The 21,795-nt window shown below is 34.2% G+C and overlaps 1 protein-coding gene across 5 annotated transcripts in view; it reads left to right on the top strand.

The window, feature by feature from the left end:
• Positions 1 to 7,567: 7,567 nt before the first annotated feature.
• LOC138701656 (uncharacterized) overlaps positions 7,568 to 21,795 on the top strand; it is a 38,863-nt gene continuing 24,635 nt past the window's right edge. For 3 of the 5 annotated variants that reach the window (XR_011332656.1, XM_069828775.1, XM_069828773.1), the window contains exons 1-5: positions 7,569 to 7,869; positions 9,847 to 9,959; positions 14,857 to 15,076; positions 19,274 to 19,505; positions 21,483 to 21,778. Coding sequence is in view for 4 of the 5 variants with exons in the window: in XM_069828775.1 (XP_069684876.1) it covers positions 7,669 to 7,869; positions 9,847 to 9,959; positions 14,857 to 15,076; positions 19,274 to 19,505; positions 21,483 to 21,778 (1,062 nt within the window). In the remaining variant the exon portion in view is untranslated. Of the gene's footprint in view, positions 8,253 to 9,846; positions 9,960 to 14,856; positions 15,077 to 19,273; positions 19,506 to 21,482; positions 21,779 to 21,795 lie in introns of all 5 variants that reach the window. The other 2 variants (XM_069828774.1, XM_069828776.1) reach the window with 2 other exon arrangements.

Here is a 21,795-nt window from a genome sequence, read left to right as displayed (position 1 = left end):
GGAAATAAAACGTGATCAATAAATTTTATTGTAACAGAATTTTTCTACGTCTCTAGTAAAGCAACAAATAAAAATAACAACAAAATTAACAGCTATAATTAAAAACATATCCTTTGAAGAAAAAAGTAGGCCTAAGCAATAATAATCCCACCAGAATTGAAAATAAAACGTGATCAATAAATTTCATTAAAACAAGCTTAATTTTTCTACGTATTTAGTAAAATAACACATAAAAGTAATAACAAAATTAATAGCTACAATTAAAAATATATCCTCTGAAAAAAAGTAGACCTAACCTATATTCCTCTGGAAATTTAGCAGCCTAAGTGACAGAACTTTAACCGGTATCTAATGTCCTTTCGGTTAGACTGAAACATTTCATTGTGAAATTTAAGGATATAATGTATTCTAACAGTCACAAAGAACTTCAAATTAACAGTTTTGTTTCTGCACAGCATTCTTGTGGAAACCCAGGAACCTTTCTGAATCTTACGGAAATCGGAAAAAGGATAACTCTGGCCTCTTTCTCTTACTGTTGCTACAATTTATAGCACTACAAACGTCTCCTCCTTGTCCCATATTATTATTCAAATTATTATATTTTAGCCATTAACATTTTCATTACAGCCAATAACGAACATTTCATAAGCATCAATGTGAAATACGCAACGAGCTAGCACTCGATAGAAATACGACACAGTCCAAAGTCGACCATGGACAGTCTATTGTTTCTAGTTGCTAACCGCTTGGAGCGCTTTATCACGAGATTTGCAAAAAAAAACACCTCAAGCTTCGCTACTGTATATAGTAGACTGTGATAATATTGCTGTAGCTTGTACTCTTTTACCAAAATGTAGTGTGGTAATCGATTAGAGCCAGTCGTACTATCGATATTTAACACACCATACTAGAGCGCTCTACCGGATGCAATAGAGAACCTCAGATATTCTAATACCTTTCGTAACGAAGTAACAAAGACGTTGTAGTTATATATCTAGACACACAACTGGCGCTGGTGTCATGTACAAATTTGAAACCTCTCGCGCAGGTTCGCGCGACACCATGTTTGGGGAGCACAAATGATCGTTTCTATAAATCATTCCAAGTTTAGAAAATACCATTGTGTATATAGGCGTTTTCTTAGCGGACATCCAACTGCACTGTAATATAACTAAACTTATTTACGTATCTTCTAATGTATAATAAATAAATATAAATACTGTAACTAAGCATTGCTTTAAATATAAAAGCTTTATATTGCTCATAAATAGACTTATTAGTTTATTTATATTTCCAATGACAGAAAACATGGGATGTTTTTACTTATGTTATTTTATATACGTTAGAAAATACGTAAATAACTTATTTAAGTTATATTACAAAGAGCGGGATGTCCGCTAAAAAGATGGCTATATACTCAATGGTATTTTCCAAACACATAACGCACTTTAATAATAATCCTCAATGTTTTGAGAATCAGAGGCGATATCACTCTTTAGAACTTTCAACTGCAGACATTCATTGCAGTTCCCTCATTCTTACATCATTCTCAATGACAATATTGTGAAAATGTGTTTGCATTGCTCGCTTTGTTCTTAACATTAAGAAAATATGGTCAATTTATCGTACATATTAGCAGTAAACAAAATCTCTTTTCTTTTTTCTTTAACGAAAGAATAATCGGAATCTTATCATATCATAATTTGAGATTATAGAAATGTGTCGCTTAAATGAAAGAGCGATTATACAGATGTTGAGAGACAATATGGCAGATTACCATCCAAGGGTCTCTCTTACATAGTGTGAAAAACAATGTGATAACAGTAGAACATTTGTACTATCTTTCTACAACTATAGGAACATATTTTAGAAAATGGATTCCCAGATTCCCCCCGAGAATCACATTTTAAACTTATTAAACTGACCATAGAAGTAGGCTTACATGAAGAAGCGTAGATCAGTCGAATAAGGCCTGCCGATCCAAAGTTGCGCTCGGGAGCGGGTTCGATTCCTTCTTGGGCTGATTACCTGGTTGAGTTTTTTATTTCGATATCCTCAATCGTAAGACTAATGTCAGGTAATCTATGGCGAATCCTTGGCCTCATCTCTCGAAATACCATCTTGCTATCATCAATACCATCAATTTTAAATAATCTAATAGTTGATACAACGTCGTTAAATAGCCGACTAAAAGAAAGTACTACATAAAGAACAGGTGTCACCATATAGCTTAAAGTTACCAGTAAAACACGACTTTACATAAAAAAGTTCAAAGACAAGATTTAACGAAATCAATAATAATAATGATGAACCAATAGGCAAGATGTTCTGTAAACTACACCTCAGTTCTATTAGGCCTATATGACTGATTCATGCATGTGACGTTTATTTCCTACTACAGTTGTGATAATAAATTAATGTATGGTAGGCCTACTTATATTTCAAACTAAACATTATGTACTTGTTTTTATTTTACAGGTGTCTATTATGTGAAATGAAAGCAGATAAATAATAATTGTTCGTTTCTTGTTCTCATGAAAGCAAACCTGTGTTTAAAATATAGGCCTAATGTAATACCTTACATAGCTGGCAGTGTTTTGTTAATAATAGTTAATACTGATAATTTTCTTTTCATCTGAACTATTACTACAATATGCATTTGTATTTCTGTTCGCTATATGTGTTATCAAATAACTATACAATGTCTTTGGTTAAAGTATCAAATTGTTCCAGTCTTCTTTTGTTTCTTGTCAAACTAACGTAACTACTGTACGCTTGATTATGTCCATAACATGGTTGCTTTAAATGTTAATAGCATTTTTTCATTTATCCATTCAGATTGATTTATAAGATACACAAACATACGAATTAAACATTCAACATTGCATAACACAGCCTTCTGCTATCCGGCGCTTTCCCCAAAACATGGCGACGGACGCAAGCTTCAATTTGTCCGTACTCTAAACTTCTGCGCAGCCTCGGCTGTAGGGGCTCGCGAAGTATTGACGAAACTATGACGTAGCTGTGTAACAGTTATACTGTTATACACGACGTATGTAGTGATTATTAGTAAGGAATTTACACACAACTTATAAACGAGCTACTCATTGTATAAGTATAAGACAGTTAAAAGTCTGTATATAGAGTTTTTATTAGTAAGACCATGTAAATCTTCAATGTTTATATACCGGAAAACAAATGCACTTTTCATTCATTCATTCATTTATTTTATTCCATAGATCTTACATGAGCAATGAAGCTTTAAGATGTGGAACATGTCAACATTTTACAATATTACAATTACAATTTTTACAAATTTTTATAGTTTTACAATTTAGTAATTTTCTACAATTTTTACAATTTTGTACATTTAATTTTTTTTTTTTACATTTTTTTACATTTTTTTACATTTTTTTACATTTTGGCGAGATGTAGTGAGATGAGATGAGGTCCGAGGATTCGCCAAAATATTACCCGGCATTTGCCTTTTCGGTGGGGGAAACCTCGGAAAAACCCAACCAGGTAATCAAATCAAAGGGGGTAATCAAATCAAAGGGGTTGATGTCAAGGACTCGCCATAGACCATCCGGCTTCAGTCCCACGGCTGGGGAAAACCTCCGAAGAAACCAAAGTCCAAAGGGGGGTCCAACCCAAGCACGAACGCAGCTCCGGATCAGCAGCCCAGCGAGTCTGTCGACTGACCAACATCGATGGCTCTACTAAAAGTATACAATACATAGCCAATCAGATTATTAAATTTACAAACGCAAACGATCATTCATAAGTTGAGCTATATTATAATACAAAACAATTTAATTAAATTTAAGGCATAAACAATTCAACCAGTTGTGATATACAGAAATTGATAATACATATCATGCAAACTTCTTCAAATTACAAACAAACAATTTATCAGTAGAGCTATATAGATTACTATTCAATTTAAAGCATATACAATTCATCGGCCAAATCTATACAAATATATACAATACAAAGTAGCATACTTTCATTAAGCTATACAAATTTGTGCAATTAATATCAAGTAGATTAATTCAATTTATAATCATAAACAATTCATCAGTTGAGCTATACATATTACCATTCAATTTACAGTAGGTCTGTATACAATTCATCAGTAGAGCTACACTGACTAGTAATCATTTAAGAACATATACAATTCATCAGCCAAACTATACAAACATATACAATCAAATTAGTTCAATTTACAAACTTATTTTCGTTAAGCTATACAATTCATATGAAGTAGATTAATTCAATTTATAAGCTTAAACAATTCATCAGTTGACCTATACAGTATACTATTCAATTTACAGTACATACAATTCATCAGTTATGCTAAACAAAAAATACAATACATAGTAAACAGATTAAGTCAATATAAAAACATATTTTAGTTGAGCTATATAAAATTGTACATGTCATTTAAGTAGAATAATTCAATTCACAAGCATAAACAATTCATCAATTGTGTAGAAGGTATGAGTATGTAGAAATTTGGTTAATTCTTTTCTGAACCTTTTCTCGTTGTTCTTCAAATCTTTAAGATAATTAGGCAGTGCATTGAAGACTGTTATACATGAATAGCGAACTCCTTTTTTAAAACAGCTTAGACTAACAGAGGGTAGATGAAGATCTGATTTATGTCTTGTATTAAAATGATGAATGTCTTGATTAGTACTGAATTTATCTTGGTTCTTAATATACAGCATCATTACGGAAAGAATGTATTCACAAGGTAAAGTCAAGATTTCTAAGTTTCGGAAAATATTTTTACATGAGGTCCTTTTATGCACACCGGCCATTATTCTTATAGCTTTCTTTTGTAAAACAAAAACGTGTTTAGCTTCAGACGAGTTACCCCAGAATATTAAGCCATATTTCATTACAGAGTGAAAATATGCAAAGTATGACATTTTGAGTAAGTTTATATCACCAATAGTAGATAAGGATCTTAATGCATAACAGGCAGAGCTCAATTTACGAGTAATACATTCTATATGCGTTTTCCAGTTCAAGTGATTATCCAATTCTAAACCAAGAAACTTTGTGCTTATAGATTCTTTGAGATGAGTTCCATTTAATCGAATACTGTAGGAAACCTGAGCACTATTGTGTGTACTAAATTTGACTGCACTGGTTTTATCAACATTAAGTGCTAGTTTATTTGCATGGAACCATTCATTCATTAGATTCAGCACTGTATTAGAAGTGTTTATAAAATGATCGTATTGTTTGCTTGAAATAATTACACTTGTATCATCTGCAAATAAAATTACATGGGATGAATTGTTTATGGTCAAGGCTAAATCATTAATATAAACTAGAAACAACAATGGACCTAAAATTGACCCCTGCGGAACACCATGTTTAATATTTCTAAATTCTGAATAAGTAACTTTATGACTATTTGGTACATTTATTTCTACTTTTTGTTTTCTATTTGATAAGTACGATGTAAACCAACCCAACATCTCATCTTTAATGCCATAAAACTTCAATTTTTTTACTAATATACTATGGTCTACACAATCAAATGCTTTAGCCAAGTCACAAAAAATCCCACCTACATGTAGTTTCGAATTTAATGAATTTAGTATTTCATCCACCAAACTAAAAGCAGCATTCTCTGTCGATTTTTGTTTTCTAAATCCAAACTGTTCTAAAACTAATATATTGTTGGACTCCAGATAATGATATAATCTATTATACATAACTTTCTCAAACACTTTTGAAAATGTTGTTAATAATGATATGGGTCTGTAATTAGCAATAGTACATTTATCTCCCTTTTTGTATATTGGTTTTACTATTGAATATTTGAGTCTTTCTGGAAAAATACCACATTGCATTGACAAATTGCATAGATAGCTTAACGGAGGGGATAATATTTCAGAACAAGCTTTCAGAACCTTACTTGGAATTTCATCATATCCAGAGGAATATTTTGTTTTTAGTTGTTTTATCACATGCATGATTTCTGCTGCGGTAGTGGGAATAAATTTGAGACCTAAAAACTCAGTGTTAAATGCATCAGTTAGGTAACCAAGTGCAGCATCTTCTGCACAATCTTGAATGTTTAAGTTCTGAATAATATTTATATAGAAGTCGTTAAAATGATTTGCAATTGATTTTGGGTTATCTATTTTACTATCATTGATTTTAATGCAAGTAATATTTTCACTCTTTGAATATCGATTAGTTTCATTTTTAATAATATCCCAAATAGTTTTAATCTTATTATCTGAATTTTGTATTTTTTCATTCAGATACATTTTCTTTGCATCTTTTATAACTTTTGTCAAAGTTTTACAGTAATTCTTGTAGTAATTAAGAACATGAGGATCATCACTATTCCTACTCATTAAATATAGATTCCTTTTTCTAGTACATGATATTTTAATTCCCTGAGTTATCCACGTGTTTTTACTTTTACATTTTTTCACCACCTTGACTGGAAAACATTCATTGAAATAATTCGTAAATGTAGTGAAAAATGCATTAAATTTAGTATTAATATCAATGGTATCGGTACTATATACATTTTCCCAAGATTCATTTTGTAGACATGTATTTAAATGATGAAGAGATTCAGCATTTATAATCCTTTTTTTTATTTTTAGATTAACACTTTGGAATTTTTCACTCATATTGAAAACACTTAGAATTTGTGCATCGTGATCAGACAGGCCATTGACTAATGGTAATGTTGAATAGGAATTCAATCTACTTTTATCTATAAATATATTATCAATGGCAGTACTACTTCCAGCTTGTGTTCTGGTTGGAAAACTTACTGTGTGACTAAGATTATAAGTTTCAAGAAGTGAGTTTAATTTTCTTTTACGTGAGCTTTCTGATAGATAATCTATGTTTATGTCACCACAGATTACAAATTCGGTATGTGGTTTATAAAGTCTTTTCAATAATGAATCTAAGTTAGTTGTAAATTTCTTATAATCTCCCATTGGCGCCCTATAAACACATAAGATAATTAAATTTGATATCTCATAACCAATTTGTATTCCACAGATTTCAATATCTTGTTCAAGGCAAAAATCAGATATATCAATTTTACTAAATAATAGATCCTCTCTGATAAAAATACAGGCACCCCCTTTTTGGAAGACATGTCTACAGAAATGGGAACCTAATACATATCCATGTAAAGACAGTTGTAGTATTTCCTGTTGCTTCATGTGATGTTCAGTTATACATAATATCTGAGGTTTATGCTTTTGAGTTGCTAAAGAAGTGATCAATTCATCAGTTTTTTGTTTTAATCCCCTAATATTTTGATGGAAAATAGTGAAGTTACTGTGTTCATTACTAGAAACATCAGAGCATTTACAAGCGCATCCCTCAAAGTTCACGCGCGCTATCTGTTGGTGCTAGTTCAGGATATCCCTATTATAGGGATTTAGCGGGTATTTTTAGCACTCACAGCGGCAAAATAATCTAATTTTGCAATGACAATATAGCAATTTAGCTGTTTCTGCAGGTCTCACAGCGGATTTTTAAGAATCGAGTTGGCAACCCTGTTACGTAGTAGCCTTGCGCTCGTCCGCCATGACACTTCGCTTGGCAGCATATAGTTTGAGGTTACCCGGTACTCTGCATGTAACAACATAAAATACGGTCTGCCTCAAAATGCCACCGACTGGCATGTTCAGACTTTTACCCTGGCTCATTCCGGATAGTGTTAAGATCTTATCTCCGATTGGCATAAAATGTTTAAAATTTGAAAAAAGAGATGTAATAATTGTGTGGTTCAGGAATAACATCCTGATATATGAAGATGTTGGTACTCATGAACTGCAGAAATACAGTGTTTCAGCGGATAATACATGTGTATGTTTATAGAGTTATTATGTTTGAATTTACTGCAATACTAGCGCTGAGTTCGTTCCCTTCGTACTCCGTTTACGTACCTTCAACTGTCTTATAGCTCTTCCCTGAGTCATACCAACATAACTTATGTGACATTACAAGAGTTTCATGCTAGTATCCACTCACTCTATGCCTTGCATATACGAATCTGTGACAGGTTAGGTTAGGTTAGTTTTTTTGTTGTTCCTCGCATATACGAATCTGTGGCAGGTTAGGTTAGGTTAGTCTTTGTCTTTTGTTGTTCCTCGCATATACGAATCTGTGCAGGATTTTCAAGCGCTGGGCTAAGTCTGATGATTTTTGTTTAGTGATGTCCTGGTCTGTCGGATTGAGTGGATAATGTGGTAAGATTGATTTAGACCTCAGTATACAGGGTGTTTCAAAAATACGGGGCATAATTTCAGGTATGTATTTCCCACATGTAGACAATCAAAATAGTTCATTATAACATGTGTCCGGAAATGCTTTATTTCCAAGTTATGGCCTTCACAACATTGAAATTCACCGGAACGCAGGTCGTTGCCGTCAAAGGAGACATTAAGAGGGCACTCTGACAGTTCATTCCGAGGCGAAGGTTACATTCAGTGTTGTGTAGGTGTTAGACTGTGCGACATGTATTCAAATCAAGAGCTGGCAGAGATACACTTCATGTACGGTAAGGCGGACGGCAATGCTGCGCTGGCTCGTAGTTTGTACCAGGAGAGGTACCCACAGCGACAATGTCCAGATCGGAAGACATTTGTACGTCTCCATTACCATCTGTGCGAGTATGGAAAATTTAACTCTCCTGGTTTGGGAAGGGGACGACCAAGATCTACAACTCCAGAAGTATAGGAGGAGATTCTGGAGGCTGTGAACATGACTCCTATCAGCACACGAAGGATAGCGTTGCAAGTCAATGTTCCTCATACGACTGTCTGGAGACTGTTGAAAGAGTATCAATTGTAACCTTATCATTTGCAACGTGTACAGGCCCTGTCACCAGCAGATTACCCTGCACGAGTTAGGTTCTGTCAGTGGTTCTTGCAGCAGTGTAGTGTAAATCCGAACTTTCCTGCCTTAGTATTATTTACAGATGAAGCACAGTTCACACGAGATGGCATAACAAATTGCCTGATTTGGAATCCCTTCGGAATCGAATTGTGGCATGTTCTGAGGACATACGCAATATTCCTGGAGTTTGGAATCGTGTTCGCAGGTCAATGAGACATCGATGTGAGGTCTGTATTCAAGCAGGAGGTGGACATTATGAACATCTTCTGTAATGACAACGACCTGCGGAAAGAAAAACGTTCCGGTGAATTTTGAATGTTGTGAAGGCCATAACTCGGAAATGAAGCATTTCCGGACACATGTTGTAATGAACTATTTTGATTGTATACATGTGGGAAATACATACCTGAAATTATGCCCCGTATTTTTGAAACACTCTGTATATTAATTTCAATTGTGGAACTTCCATGTCTTCCCACACTACACACGGGAGAGAGAGAGAGAGCGAGAGCGAGCAAAAGAACACATTTTAAATCATTGAAGCCTTTTCACCTTCCTCGGCTTCATATCACTTAAGATATCCCCTCAGCTAAACCACTAACTTTCTCACATACTTCGGCCTCATGTCACTTAACTATCCCCTCATTTAACCCATCTAACTCATAACGAAACGCAAATCAGACGTCAGTTCCGTATGTAATGTGGGGAGATATCGAAGATTGGCCATTTCGATTTAGGGTTAGCAGTTAGTGTTAGTTGGTAATCTGGTCACTTATTCTCTTCGTTCTCTAACCACGTAATGTCGTAATTCATAATCCTTATTTCAGATGTAATGACGTCCGACAGTATGAGAAATTTAGTGACTACACTGCTGCTACGTACCGTACTGCTTTTAAGTACAAAAATAACAATTTCGACAGTTTGTATAATTCATGTCAATATTAGGTTTTGCAGGTTGAAGGCACCATTGTAAGTGTCTTGCAGCTTGAGGAAGTAATAGGAGTATATAATGGCTCTGGGCTTTACTTGCTTGTCAACGCATCGGACAAGTTGTCACAGTAAGTAATTACTATTTGACTGCAACATTGTCGTATTGTCTCCTCCTTCAATGTACTGTTTCACATGACATTCAGTGGCAGTTTAAAACATTGCCGCTCCTCACAAAGCAATTTTTGAAATTGAGGCTTTCATAATATATGTGTCATAACTAAGCCACTGTGACTGTCGGAAAGCCTCCACCCCTGACTAAACTAACACTGAGGTAGTTCTCTTTGTATGCTGCTTGTACACCTTGCCCAGCCAGTCGCCTGCCAGCAGAAAGTATATATAGTAGGCTACACTGTCTGATATTAAAACGATAAAATTGCTTCTGTGAACACCAATAAGATCTAGTGTATGAAGTATTAAATTTACTATAACATTGACATTGCAGTGTTCAACAATTTTGGTTTTCACAAGACTGAGTATTTCATTCACAATACCCAGTGAAGCAACAAGAACATTCATCACCTTATGATTCTTTATATCTGTTGTTTCATCAACCATTAGATAGACAGAATTTCCCTCACATTTTGATTTAGTTTCCTGAAAGTCATCTTCAGCACACTTGGAAGATACCTCCTTAGAGTGGTTTCACTGGGAGCCGGCTGCATACATGTAGCTGTTGCTATCCACTGATGAAATCGTTGGTTACAAAAGACATGCAATGGAATACCAGCAGAAGTGAATGCTTCCACAAGATCTATCATATTATCCTTGGATTTTTCCATACGCTGCCATACTTAAGGTATCATACTGGCACGTATGCTGCTAGGACCACATGAAGTTGAACCCTGTCCATCACTCTGTTTCCGAAATCTGTGCATAACACTTTTCCCTTGTTTCTGCACAATGGATTTTTTTTTTTAAATTAATACACTCTGAACATAAGGTACACAAAAGTTTCCCCTTTTCACCCACAAAATTGTGTGTAGGAAACTCGCGAACTCTTTGTATCGCAGTTACAGATGTTTTCGGCATGCTGGTATCAAATAGATGTGAACCCTTCTGATTTAGAGTGTAAACTGGCTGTAGAACCGTTAAACTTGTACTCTGTAATGTTATTTTAATGGTTAAATTCTTAAGTTTGAAATTTCCATTGTTGAAAAATTAGCTTCTCATTGTTAATATGAGTATTTTTAATATTAATTGTTGGTTAGAATTGTTATAAATAGTGCATTTAACACTATATCACTTTGATAAACGTATTATATAACTTTCACGTTAAAAGTAACATAAAAAATTTAACAGTGAAAGTTATATAATACATTTTCTAAAAATTATGGTTGATTGTGCTTCTAACATTTGTTTCATCAAGGCAGTTTGATAACCAAAATCATGTTTGGGGTAGCAGCCATATGTCTAAAGTGCTGTTATGCTTTTTATGCTTTTGGGTTGCACTACTATTAGGTATACTAAAACAAAAAAATGAAGAAAGTTTTTTTTCGGTTTATTTATTGCAGTTAGGAACATTCTACATGGTAATAAAGGCCTAATTAATTATTTGTGATTTATTGATGAAATAATTGTACTAACTCATGTTACACAACAAATACATTCTAAATAAAGACAATAATATATTGTAACCATTATGTTTTGTTACACAGTGATTCATAGATCTTAGCGGGAAATATAGAAAAATAAATATTTTTAACAATTGTCTGTTATAATGTTGTCACCTAAGGTGATTTTCTTGCTTCATTACATCTTATATTGCCCCTATATTTTAAATTTTCATTGCATAGATAATGACGAACATTTTATTTCAAAAAACCTTTAAATTCAAAAGTGTTATATATATATATATATATACCCAATTACTCTTCTTTGGTATCAAGTTCCTTATCAGTTTTGTAAAACATTCTGTCCCATTTCATTTCAATAACTGATGTAGATAGCTTGGATACAATCTGGGGTTCGGTTTCACATATGAAATGTCTTCTTCATTGATTTTAAAAAGCAATCCATAACTGACAGCACTCTTGAGACACATTATTTTAAGTCATCTTCATCTACAGAACTTTGGAACATCTGAAATTTCGGTTATACTATCATCAAAATTGACTAATAATACAAAAGTTTCTTCTTCAATATCCGTAGGCATTAATTCACCCCTTTCCTTGAAACAAACTCTGACTGCTGACTCATCAGTGTCTGCATCATGCACCAAAAACAGACTTTGAAATCGAAGGGATGATACTTATCTGTATGCCCTGGATTTTTATGTAATATCAAAGTGCAAAATATGTACATAAAATGTATTAAAATATCGGGGAAACATGTAATTAAATATGTAATATTAATAAAATATGTAATTTAATATCACTATATTAATGAGTTAAATTCACAAAAATGTCGTTTCAATTTAACTGGTCAGTTGAAGTGAGAGAATGCTGCCTGGAAAGTCGATTTGCCTTTTCTACCTCATTGTATAGCTTGCAAATACAACTTGTCTCTGCCACAATCTAAACTTCTTCTTGTGCCTTAAGATTTTCTGGGAAAATATTTTTGTGTCGCATACATAATGATATTTTGACTTACCTGACACCTGACACAAACCCCTCGCCAATAGCCTACTTTCAATTTGTAACAAAGTTAAATGACCGGTGCACCTGACTATGCCAGATTCTGAGAAAGCATTAGTGCAAATGTATAGAGTTGAGGCACTCCAAACTGCTGTGTTTTACAGACAAAGAATTGGAATCCGTAGTTTTATGTTTATTTTTACTTTTAAAAGGACTATCCTCTTAAGCCAGCTTTAGAAATTGAAGTATTTTCCATGTGAACAGAATATAACGATGTCAGTTCTGGGCATCATGTACTATATTGAGAACAAAAGGCGGCCCTCTAGTCGGTGTTATGGGATAGGGACATTAAGATTTATCTCCAAGTACTTTATTCTGAAAAATAAAACGAATTTGATAAAACAATTAAAACTCTTTAACTGTCTAGATATGTACAAAAATGTTACATTCTTTATATAAAATGTAAAATATGTAATAATACTAAGAATATGTAAAAATATGTAAAATTAAACTCAACTATAACCATATCAGAACCACAAATCGCCGACATACTGTATGTCATTTTCGGTAGTCTGCAAGTAGAAGAATGCAATATGTAATTACATAAGAATCCGGGCCCTACTTATCTGGTAATCATATCTGACATCCTTGCTTAAAAAGAAGGCAGCAACTTATCCTTCTTCTCTGGTATACTTACCGGTAATCCAATATACTTGTGTTAAGCCTATCCCTTTTATGGTTGTGGAACTTTTAAACATTGTACTTAAGTTGAGTCTATCATGAAGCACTGAAGCAATATAACACAAAGGCAGATGCTAGGCCAAGTCTAAAACTTTGTGGCTGACACAAATTGGAAATAATTTTGATTCTTTCTTTATAATTTCAAGAATTTTAACATCTCATTAAGTGCAATATTTAAGGAAAATTTAATCTATAAACGTTGTTGTAACTAACGTTACATATGCATAACTCATTCTACATATTTTCAGATTTCAAATTAGGTTTTTGCATAATACCATCAATGCATTTCTTTTTAGCTACGATTGAAGATAAAGACGAATATTGAGAGGACTAAACAGTTTAAGAAATAGATGTGATTATTAACATATCTCTAAAAAAAAAAATAGGTTATTTTCGTAACTCACTTTACATGGCACATGGTTGTATTTAACTCTCATTATAAACAAAATGGACACGTAATATTGAAGTCTAAACATGTCAAACTTATCTTAGGCCACTGTCTCTCTGTTTGTAACAATATGTATATAATATAAATTTACCTCTGATTGAGGTTCTGTCTGATAGTTACATCTATTATCAGGCTGTACATCTCACTTGACAGTATGTGTCAGAGGAAGAACAATATTGTTTGTAAATATCTGAAGTCTGATTAGTGTAATATGTAGCTAATCGGCGATGTTTGCAATGGAGGAGGAAAGGAACTGACCATCCTACCCTATCATCTCCTGGCCTAGTTGCCTCATAAGTGGTATCTTGTTGGTATCACTTATGAGATTCAGACCTGTCTTCGGACAGTTGAGTAAACAACAATAGCAATATAAATCTCCAAACCAGACAATTTTGTGCACTGAAATAATTTCTTGTAAAAGGTGTAACAAGCGTTAATAATCACCAAACTAACTTGCGGGAAAATAAAAGAATAACGGATATCCAGAAGAAAATATATTACCGGTAATGTAGTGAAAGTTCATTTCATGTACTTCAAGAAACAATGAAAATTTCAGACGAAATGATAATTTTAAAATTCATTGATTTTGTCCTTAATTTCGTTGAAGGATCCTACTAGTATAGCTTTTCTGAAAAAATACCATAATAATTCATTCATAGTTTTCTGCTCAAGGGCAGGAGGGACTTTGAAAACCACAAAAACCAGGCACTTCGAAAACCACAAAAAACCCAAGTCAGGGTAGCCAGCCTCTAGGATCGAACCCCAGACCTACCGAATGAAAGGTGGGAATGATAACCATTACACCATCACGCTCGGTATTATAATAATAATAATAATAATAATAATAATAATAATATGGTACCCTTTTTAAAAGTGTCTTTCCCTTAATTGACTGACTGTCACACATCTATAATTAAATGCTTTTGAAGTCTCTAACTTGATATAAGTTTTGCAACGTATCAAGTTTCCAAATCATGCTGTCCCATAGTTCGTCTGTGTAGTGAAAGATTCCCAACATGAAAACTGCACCGGATATAGACAGACATCATCATAGTGTTGATTAATCACCACATTCTTAATATTGTCTTTTGGATCATTGTTAAATATTTAACAGTGTTGAGTGGCGAAATTTTGTCATATGTTGTTTATACTTTAATATATTAAAAATTGATCAAAATTTCATTTGGCTTTGTGTGCTCTCAGGTCTGCATCAAGCAGTAAACTTAGTCGTCATGGTTCAATAACATTGAAACATCACATGAAGATGCACCAAGAGATATTGGCACTGGGTTCTCTGTCCCTTGGATTTGTATTCGTAAAGAAAAAGTCTGGAAAACTGTATGTCGATGTCTATAAGGTTGGTCGAAGAATGGTTCCAGTTGAGAAGATGTTTTCATCTCAGCTGCCAGATGTTGCGTATGGTGTAAGTTAATTTAGGCCTCTTCTGCTTCGGATTTATCACATCAGTGTTGGTTGTATAGTGACTTCTCAGTCATTTAGATTAATTGGCTTCTTGTAACCCATTTTTGTGGTTTCATATTCCTCTACTTTTTTTTTTGTTTTGATATTTCTTGCTTTCCTTCTTCTCTCCCTTCACAAACACCTCTTCCTCTTTCTCATATGTCTTTTTATTTTCCTCCTCTCTTTTATAATATACTTCTTTTTTCCATTTTCCCTTTTCCACTTCTTTCACAGTTTTCTCACTGTTCTTCTTATACCTTGCTTCATATTCTTCTATATGTCCTATTTCTCCTGCTCCTTCTTTTCCTTTTTCTAAAATGACAACTTGAGTTATTATGAATATGATGAAATTGCAAAATTTGTTTTATTATGTTTGGTTTGTCTTTAATCTTGAATTTCATTGTTGTGGCATTATTCTTTTTTCACTCAAATTATGAATATTTATACAGGTAAGTCATAAGTATGTTTGGAAAACGTGTGAGCGTGCTCCTGGATCAAAAATAACAATTCCTTATATGAAAATTTGATGGAAAATGCTTATTTATTGGAGAAATGGTCATACTTTATCTTTGTTCTTTTTTTTTTTTTTTTTTTTTTGTGTTACAAGTACATGTTTCGAAACTTGTCATTTAACATTTACAAAAAGTGCTCATTGTGTCCCCTTCCATTGTTTACACATGACGTACACATGACTGGTGAGTTTACTCAAACACCATGTTGTCATCACAGATCAATTGGCATACATTTTCAACACGTTGTAATAGCTCCTCTGCATCATTCACTTATGTTGCATAGACGACAGCCTTCAAGTGACTTCAAAGGTAAAAATCTATGGGGTGAGGTCGGGTGATCTGGGTGGCCAAGACACTGGACTACCGCGTTCAATTAAAACAAAAACAATGTGCTACTGTCTTGTCACTGTGTTGTTTGTAAACAAACACTGGTACAAAATCAAAACAAAAACAACATAATAATATGATCAGATACTTATGAAAACAAAAAGTCACTATTACTGTCCGAAGACAGGTTTGAACGTAATAAGTAACACCAATAAGACATCGCTCATGAGGCAACTAGGCAAGGAGATAATGGGGTAGGGTGGCCAGTTCCTTTCTCCCTCCAATGCATACATCGCTGATAAGCTACATATTCCACTAATCAGACTTAAGATGCATACAAACAATTGTTTTTCCTCTGACACATATTGTCAAGTGAGATGTACTGTCTGATAATAGGTACATATCAGCCAGAACCTCAATCAGAGGTAACACTATTACTATTTTTTCCCAATAAATAAGCATTTTCCGTCAAATTTTCATATAAGAAATTGTTCTTATTTTTAATAAATAAGCATTTTCCGTCAAATTTTCATATAAAGAATTGTTCTTATTTTTGATCCAGGAGCACGCTCACGCATTTTCAAACATACTTTTGACTCACCCTGTATTTTATTATCCATCATATTTATTCCTTAATTTCAACTTTTTATATTAATTTTTTGTATGATATGGTCCCATATATACTTTACATGTTACTTAAAAATTGAATTTCTGATACATATAATGTTGCTAGAGGCCAATGTTACGTAATATCTTATAACCTCCAGAGTCTCCAGGCAGGAGACTATACTGCTCAGTGGAGCTAGCGCTGCACTCCAATGCAATAGGTATGGCTCTCTTCCCGGTAACACACTTCCCATCTCTGCGGACAAACACGCTTTTTGATTGTATATGCCATTTAACACTAACACTAAAACTAAAACAGTAACTCACTACACACAGTAAACTCCAAACCATACACAGTGCACACAGCAAAACTAACTGTAGTTGCTCTGTCCACATTCTAAAATCTTTTCATTACCATAATGATTTTCAGGCTGACAGATATTACAAAATATTACAAAATATGTCGTGAGATACTTCTGGAATAGTCATTTTTCCAATTCCTGATCCAGTGATTTTCAATTGGGTGGGGTTGCAGTTTCCTAAGTGTCTGAATAACAGTTAATGGAGGCTGTGAACAAAATAATAATAATAATAATAATAATAATAATAATAATATATTTTTAATATTGTAAAAAAAATACTTGGTTTAAAAAGAATATTAAAAAATTCCTCTTCTCCCCCCACCAACCCTGGTGAATTACGAACTGCTTCAAGACCAGAACAGTTTTCAAATTGATGCTTTCTATTGCACGTTTACCAGCTCGTGGGAAATAAAAACACAGTGAAATCTCTTTAAGATGCTCTTCAAGGGACCGCATAAAAATAACGTATTAAACAGGACCGCGTATTAGCAAGAGTTGGTCATTTTTGGATTTTTTAAATTTTAACACAAAGGTGTGAATCAGCATAGACTTTGTTGAAGACATTTAAGGATTCAATACTGTAATTATGTAGGATAAGAGGTCATTTTATTTTCTATCCTTTCAGAAAATGTCAGAACAAACACACTGTCTTATCAATTAAAGTGCCCCTTTATTAAAAAAGTAAAAAAATTGTTTTCTGTCTTGCACTTAATCCAGTACTATCAATAATTGCATTTTCCACACGATTTAAATCGAAAGTGACATCAGTAACTTGACTTACTTACTTACTGGCTTTTAAGGAACCCAGAGGTTCATTGCTGCCCTCACATAAGCCCACCATTGGTCCCTACCCTGAGCAAAATTAATCCATTCTCTATCACCATATCCCACCTCCCTCAAATCCATTTTAATATTATCTTCCCATCTACGTCTCGGCCCCCCTAAAGGTCTTTTTCCCTCCGGCCTCCCAACTAAAACACTAAATGCATTTCTGGATTCGCCCATACGTGATACATGCCCTGCCCATCTCAAACGTCTGGATTTTAATGTTCCTAATTATGTCAGGTGAAGAATACAATGCGTGCAGTTCTGTGTTGTGTAACTTTCTCCATTCTCCTGTAACTTCATCCCTCTTAGCCCCAAATATTTTCCTAAGAATCTTATTCTCAAACACCCGTTCCTCTCTCAAAGTGAGAGTCCAAGTTTCACAATCATACAGAACAACCGGTAATATAACTGTTTTATAAATTCTAACTTTCAGATTTTTCGAAGCAGACTGGATGATAAAAGTTTCTGAACCGAATAATAACAGCCATTTCCCATATTTATTCTGTGTTTAATTTCCACCCGAGTATCATTTATATTTGTTACTGTTGCTCCCAGATATTTGAACTTCTCCACCTCTTCAAAAGATAAATTTCCAGTTTTTATATTTCCATTTCGTACAATATTCTGGTCACGAGACATAATCATATACTTTGTCTTTTCGGGATTTACTTCCAAACCTATCTCTTTACTTGCTTCCAGTAAAATCCCCATGTTTTCCCTAATCGTTTGTGGATTTTCTCCTAACATATTCACGTCATCCGCATAGACAAGCAGCTGATGTAAGGCATGGCGCGTCCTCAGGTTGCGGATCGAGGAGACGGCCTCCAGATATGGAGGGTAACTGTGAATATATTGAATAAGCAGTCACGGACAGCCGATGAGGGATGGTCCTCCAGCTTGGGGGTTGGGCGAAGGGCTAACAACCCTTCACCGTAAAAAACAGCTTGTTACGAATCCTTCAAATAAGCCTCAGAATGGGACTGATTCTCAGTAACTTGACTGCTAGAAATATTAATGAATTTACGAATCACAGACATGGCGGCAAGGGCTTCATTGCGAGAAGGATTTGGAATGTCTACCGCTTTGTCTAGTCATCACTGACAATGCGATTTAAAACTGCCAGCAAGAAAAACAGGCTCTGAATACAGTAGTCTTGTAAGTACTCAAGGGTCGCATTCTATTCTATTGTATTCAAGTGTTGTATAAAGATATGTTTTATTTCACATAAGTTTACTTGACTTGTCAGTGTAATAACTGAAAGAGACTGCTTACTTACTAATAGCAGCCCAGATTAAACATCACATGTCTTTTGCCTTCTGAAGACTTATCATTTTATGTCTTGCCTTCCCCCAGATATTAGGTACCTTGTTTATTGTTAGATCTATGCTGATAATAAGTACACTGTAGATCAACGATCAAAGGACACTCACTGTCCTTAAATGTTTGTGTTGAGGTGTTACAATTTTATAAATTGTTAATATTTTTTAATCAATTACAATTTTATGTTCTAAATTTTGTTTATAGGATGTTTCCTGTACAATCAAATGTGTACAATGTTCAGAATTGGATTCTTCTTTGGCAAGTGCACTGTTGAATGGTGCAGTACTGGACAATCCACAAGTGATATTTGTTGGACTAGGATGTGGTCAGCTGTATTACCTTCCAGTGCTGTTAAAAAGTAAAACTGCCCGATCTCCAGAGCCAAAACTGTTGTACAAAACCACACAACCCATAACAGGAGTCGTGTTCATAAGAGGTTCATATACTATGTTTTTGTCACTATTAAATCTGTGTCCTGAAACTTTACTTTTTAAATATTAATTAAAACATTAATGTCAGTAAAAGAACCAGAATTGAAAGTGATTCTCTAACTAAAATTATTCTCATAATTTTTCTCTGTTCAATTCCCTTTTCTCTTTTAAGCCCCAGCGCAATATGAGAAATTTGACATTATCGTTGTGAAAACAAAGACAATAAAATTCCTTGTATCTGGCAACTCTGAGGCAAAGCTAGTGCCAGATAATCCATTTTGCCATCATCTTGCGTGTGTCCTTCCCAAACCTACTTAGAGTGTTAACTGGCTGTCTCGGAAGGGGCTGAGGTCATGAATTAACTGTTCCGCCATTTGTTGAGGAGGCAAGAAAGTACGTATTATTCACGTGATAGCCATTTGTGTACTCAAAAACGGTGCATAACATTAACATTTTGTGATAACATCACACTCAATGTGTATACTGCTCATCTATATAGAATTTAACAGAATTTGTGGAGCGAACACAGATTCTTGTCTGCTTTAAAAATGGCAGCTTCCAGCCTCACTTTTGGCGATCTAGATTGCTGTTTCTTTGTTTTGGTTGTGCAAACATCGATAATACTGCAATCTAGTGGTAGTAGATTCAGGCATCTCATTACTTAATTCTAAGGCTAGTGTGTATACTTGTAAAACATTCCACTTCTGTGGAAGTAGAGGATGAGATAATATTTATTTTATTAAAATCACTGATCGTGAAGTATAGGATCCAAATTCTATTGCAAATGCATTTAACAATTTTATATAAATATCAGTGATAACACAAATATTCCAGATAATATAAGATGCTGCAATTGGATATTTGACATACATTTAATACTGAATCTTCATGTCTCAAATTTATCCCCACTACAGAAGCAAAAAATTATATACAGTATGTTAAATATCTCAAAGAAATCGTCTGGATGTAATGAAATACCAAGTAAGTTTTATAAGCTTGTTCTGAAATAATTTCTCCTCCTTTAAGATATTTATGTCATTTGTCAATGTAATATGGCATTTTCTTAGATAGATTCAAACACTCAATAGTAAAAACCAATGTACAAAAAAGGGATATACTCCACAACTCTTGCTAAATATAATAGTACATTATGCAACGAGCCTATAATGGCAGTAAATAAGACGCGATTATGTTCGTTTATGAAACGAGCGCAAGCGCTCGTTTCATAATTTTCATACGAGTGTCTTATTTACCATTATAAGCAAGTATAATACGACTTTTTATGCTCGACCATATTTCTAACTTGAAATTATTCATAAGTTTTCATGCTATGATTATGTAAGTGATGAACGGAACTGACCTGAATTGTGAGATGTGCGCAGACGCAAAAGTATTGATTTTTTCCGAGGCACGAATATCATTGACCTTGATATAACCTAGAGAACATTAGTCTTGATATAACCTGAAAATTGATTTAGAATTGAAAAACGAGATGACAAATTGAATTTATTCGAATATTATTTACAATTAACGCTAATTATTATAGTAACAGAACATAACCTTCTGCGATAGTATTGGATTTCCAGCCTCCGTGACTTTTCGCTAATTGTCTTTCGATTGCATATCTGAGAATAATCGATACTGGGGGGTTTATAATGGTACAAAGGTGATTTGTCATTGGCTGAACAACTGAATTATAATGAATAGGTGTACTTTAATGAGGTGCATTAAAGGGCTACTACCAAGTGTATAATTACTATATTTCGGCATGGTCGAGCATAAACCCATTATCACTATTAAGAACATTATAAAAAATGTTTGAGGAAGTTATAATCATTATTTGAAATCCAACAGTATACGCGTTTTAGAGCAGTGTGGATTTAGAAAACAAAAACCAACAAAGAATGCAGCTTTTAGATCGGTGGATTGCATTGAGCCACCATTGTGGCTGGGTATCCTTATGTTGTTGTGTATACTTGCAGATCCAGCTTCACATCAGTATGCTCATGTGGGTGTGATCCTATGTACTGGAGCCGTAGTGTACATCACGTGTGTTAACCACAAGCTGTGTTACCACATGATGTTTCTGCCAGGATGTGTGGAGGACTTCTGTGCAGTGAAGAATGGAATTATGACTGCAGATGGTGTTGATCTTTGGCACAGCAAGTTCACTTGGAATAAAGAGGGAAAGGCAGTAATGGAAAACAGGAAGATTGGTATGAAGGGAGTGTGTGCTGTGGATCAGGTCCCTGGTTCGGATCTCATTTTGGCAGTCACAGTAAGCAAGTTTGATTT

The sequence above is a fragment of the Periplaneta americana genome, chromosome 6 (genome assembly GCF_040183065.1).
Source record: "Periplaneta americana isolate PAMFEO1 chromosome 6, P.americana_PAMFEO1_priV1, whole genome shotgun sequence".
NCBI classification, from domain to species: domain Eukaryota; kingdom Metazoa; phylum Arthropoda; class Insecta; order Blattodea; family Blattidae; genus Periplaneta; species Periplaneta americana.
The sequence above is the reverse complement of the archived record's forward strand: the minus strand, read 5'-3'. Positions and strand labels throughout refer to the sequence as shown.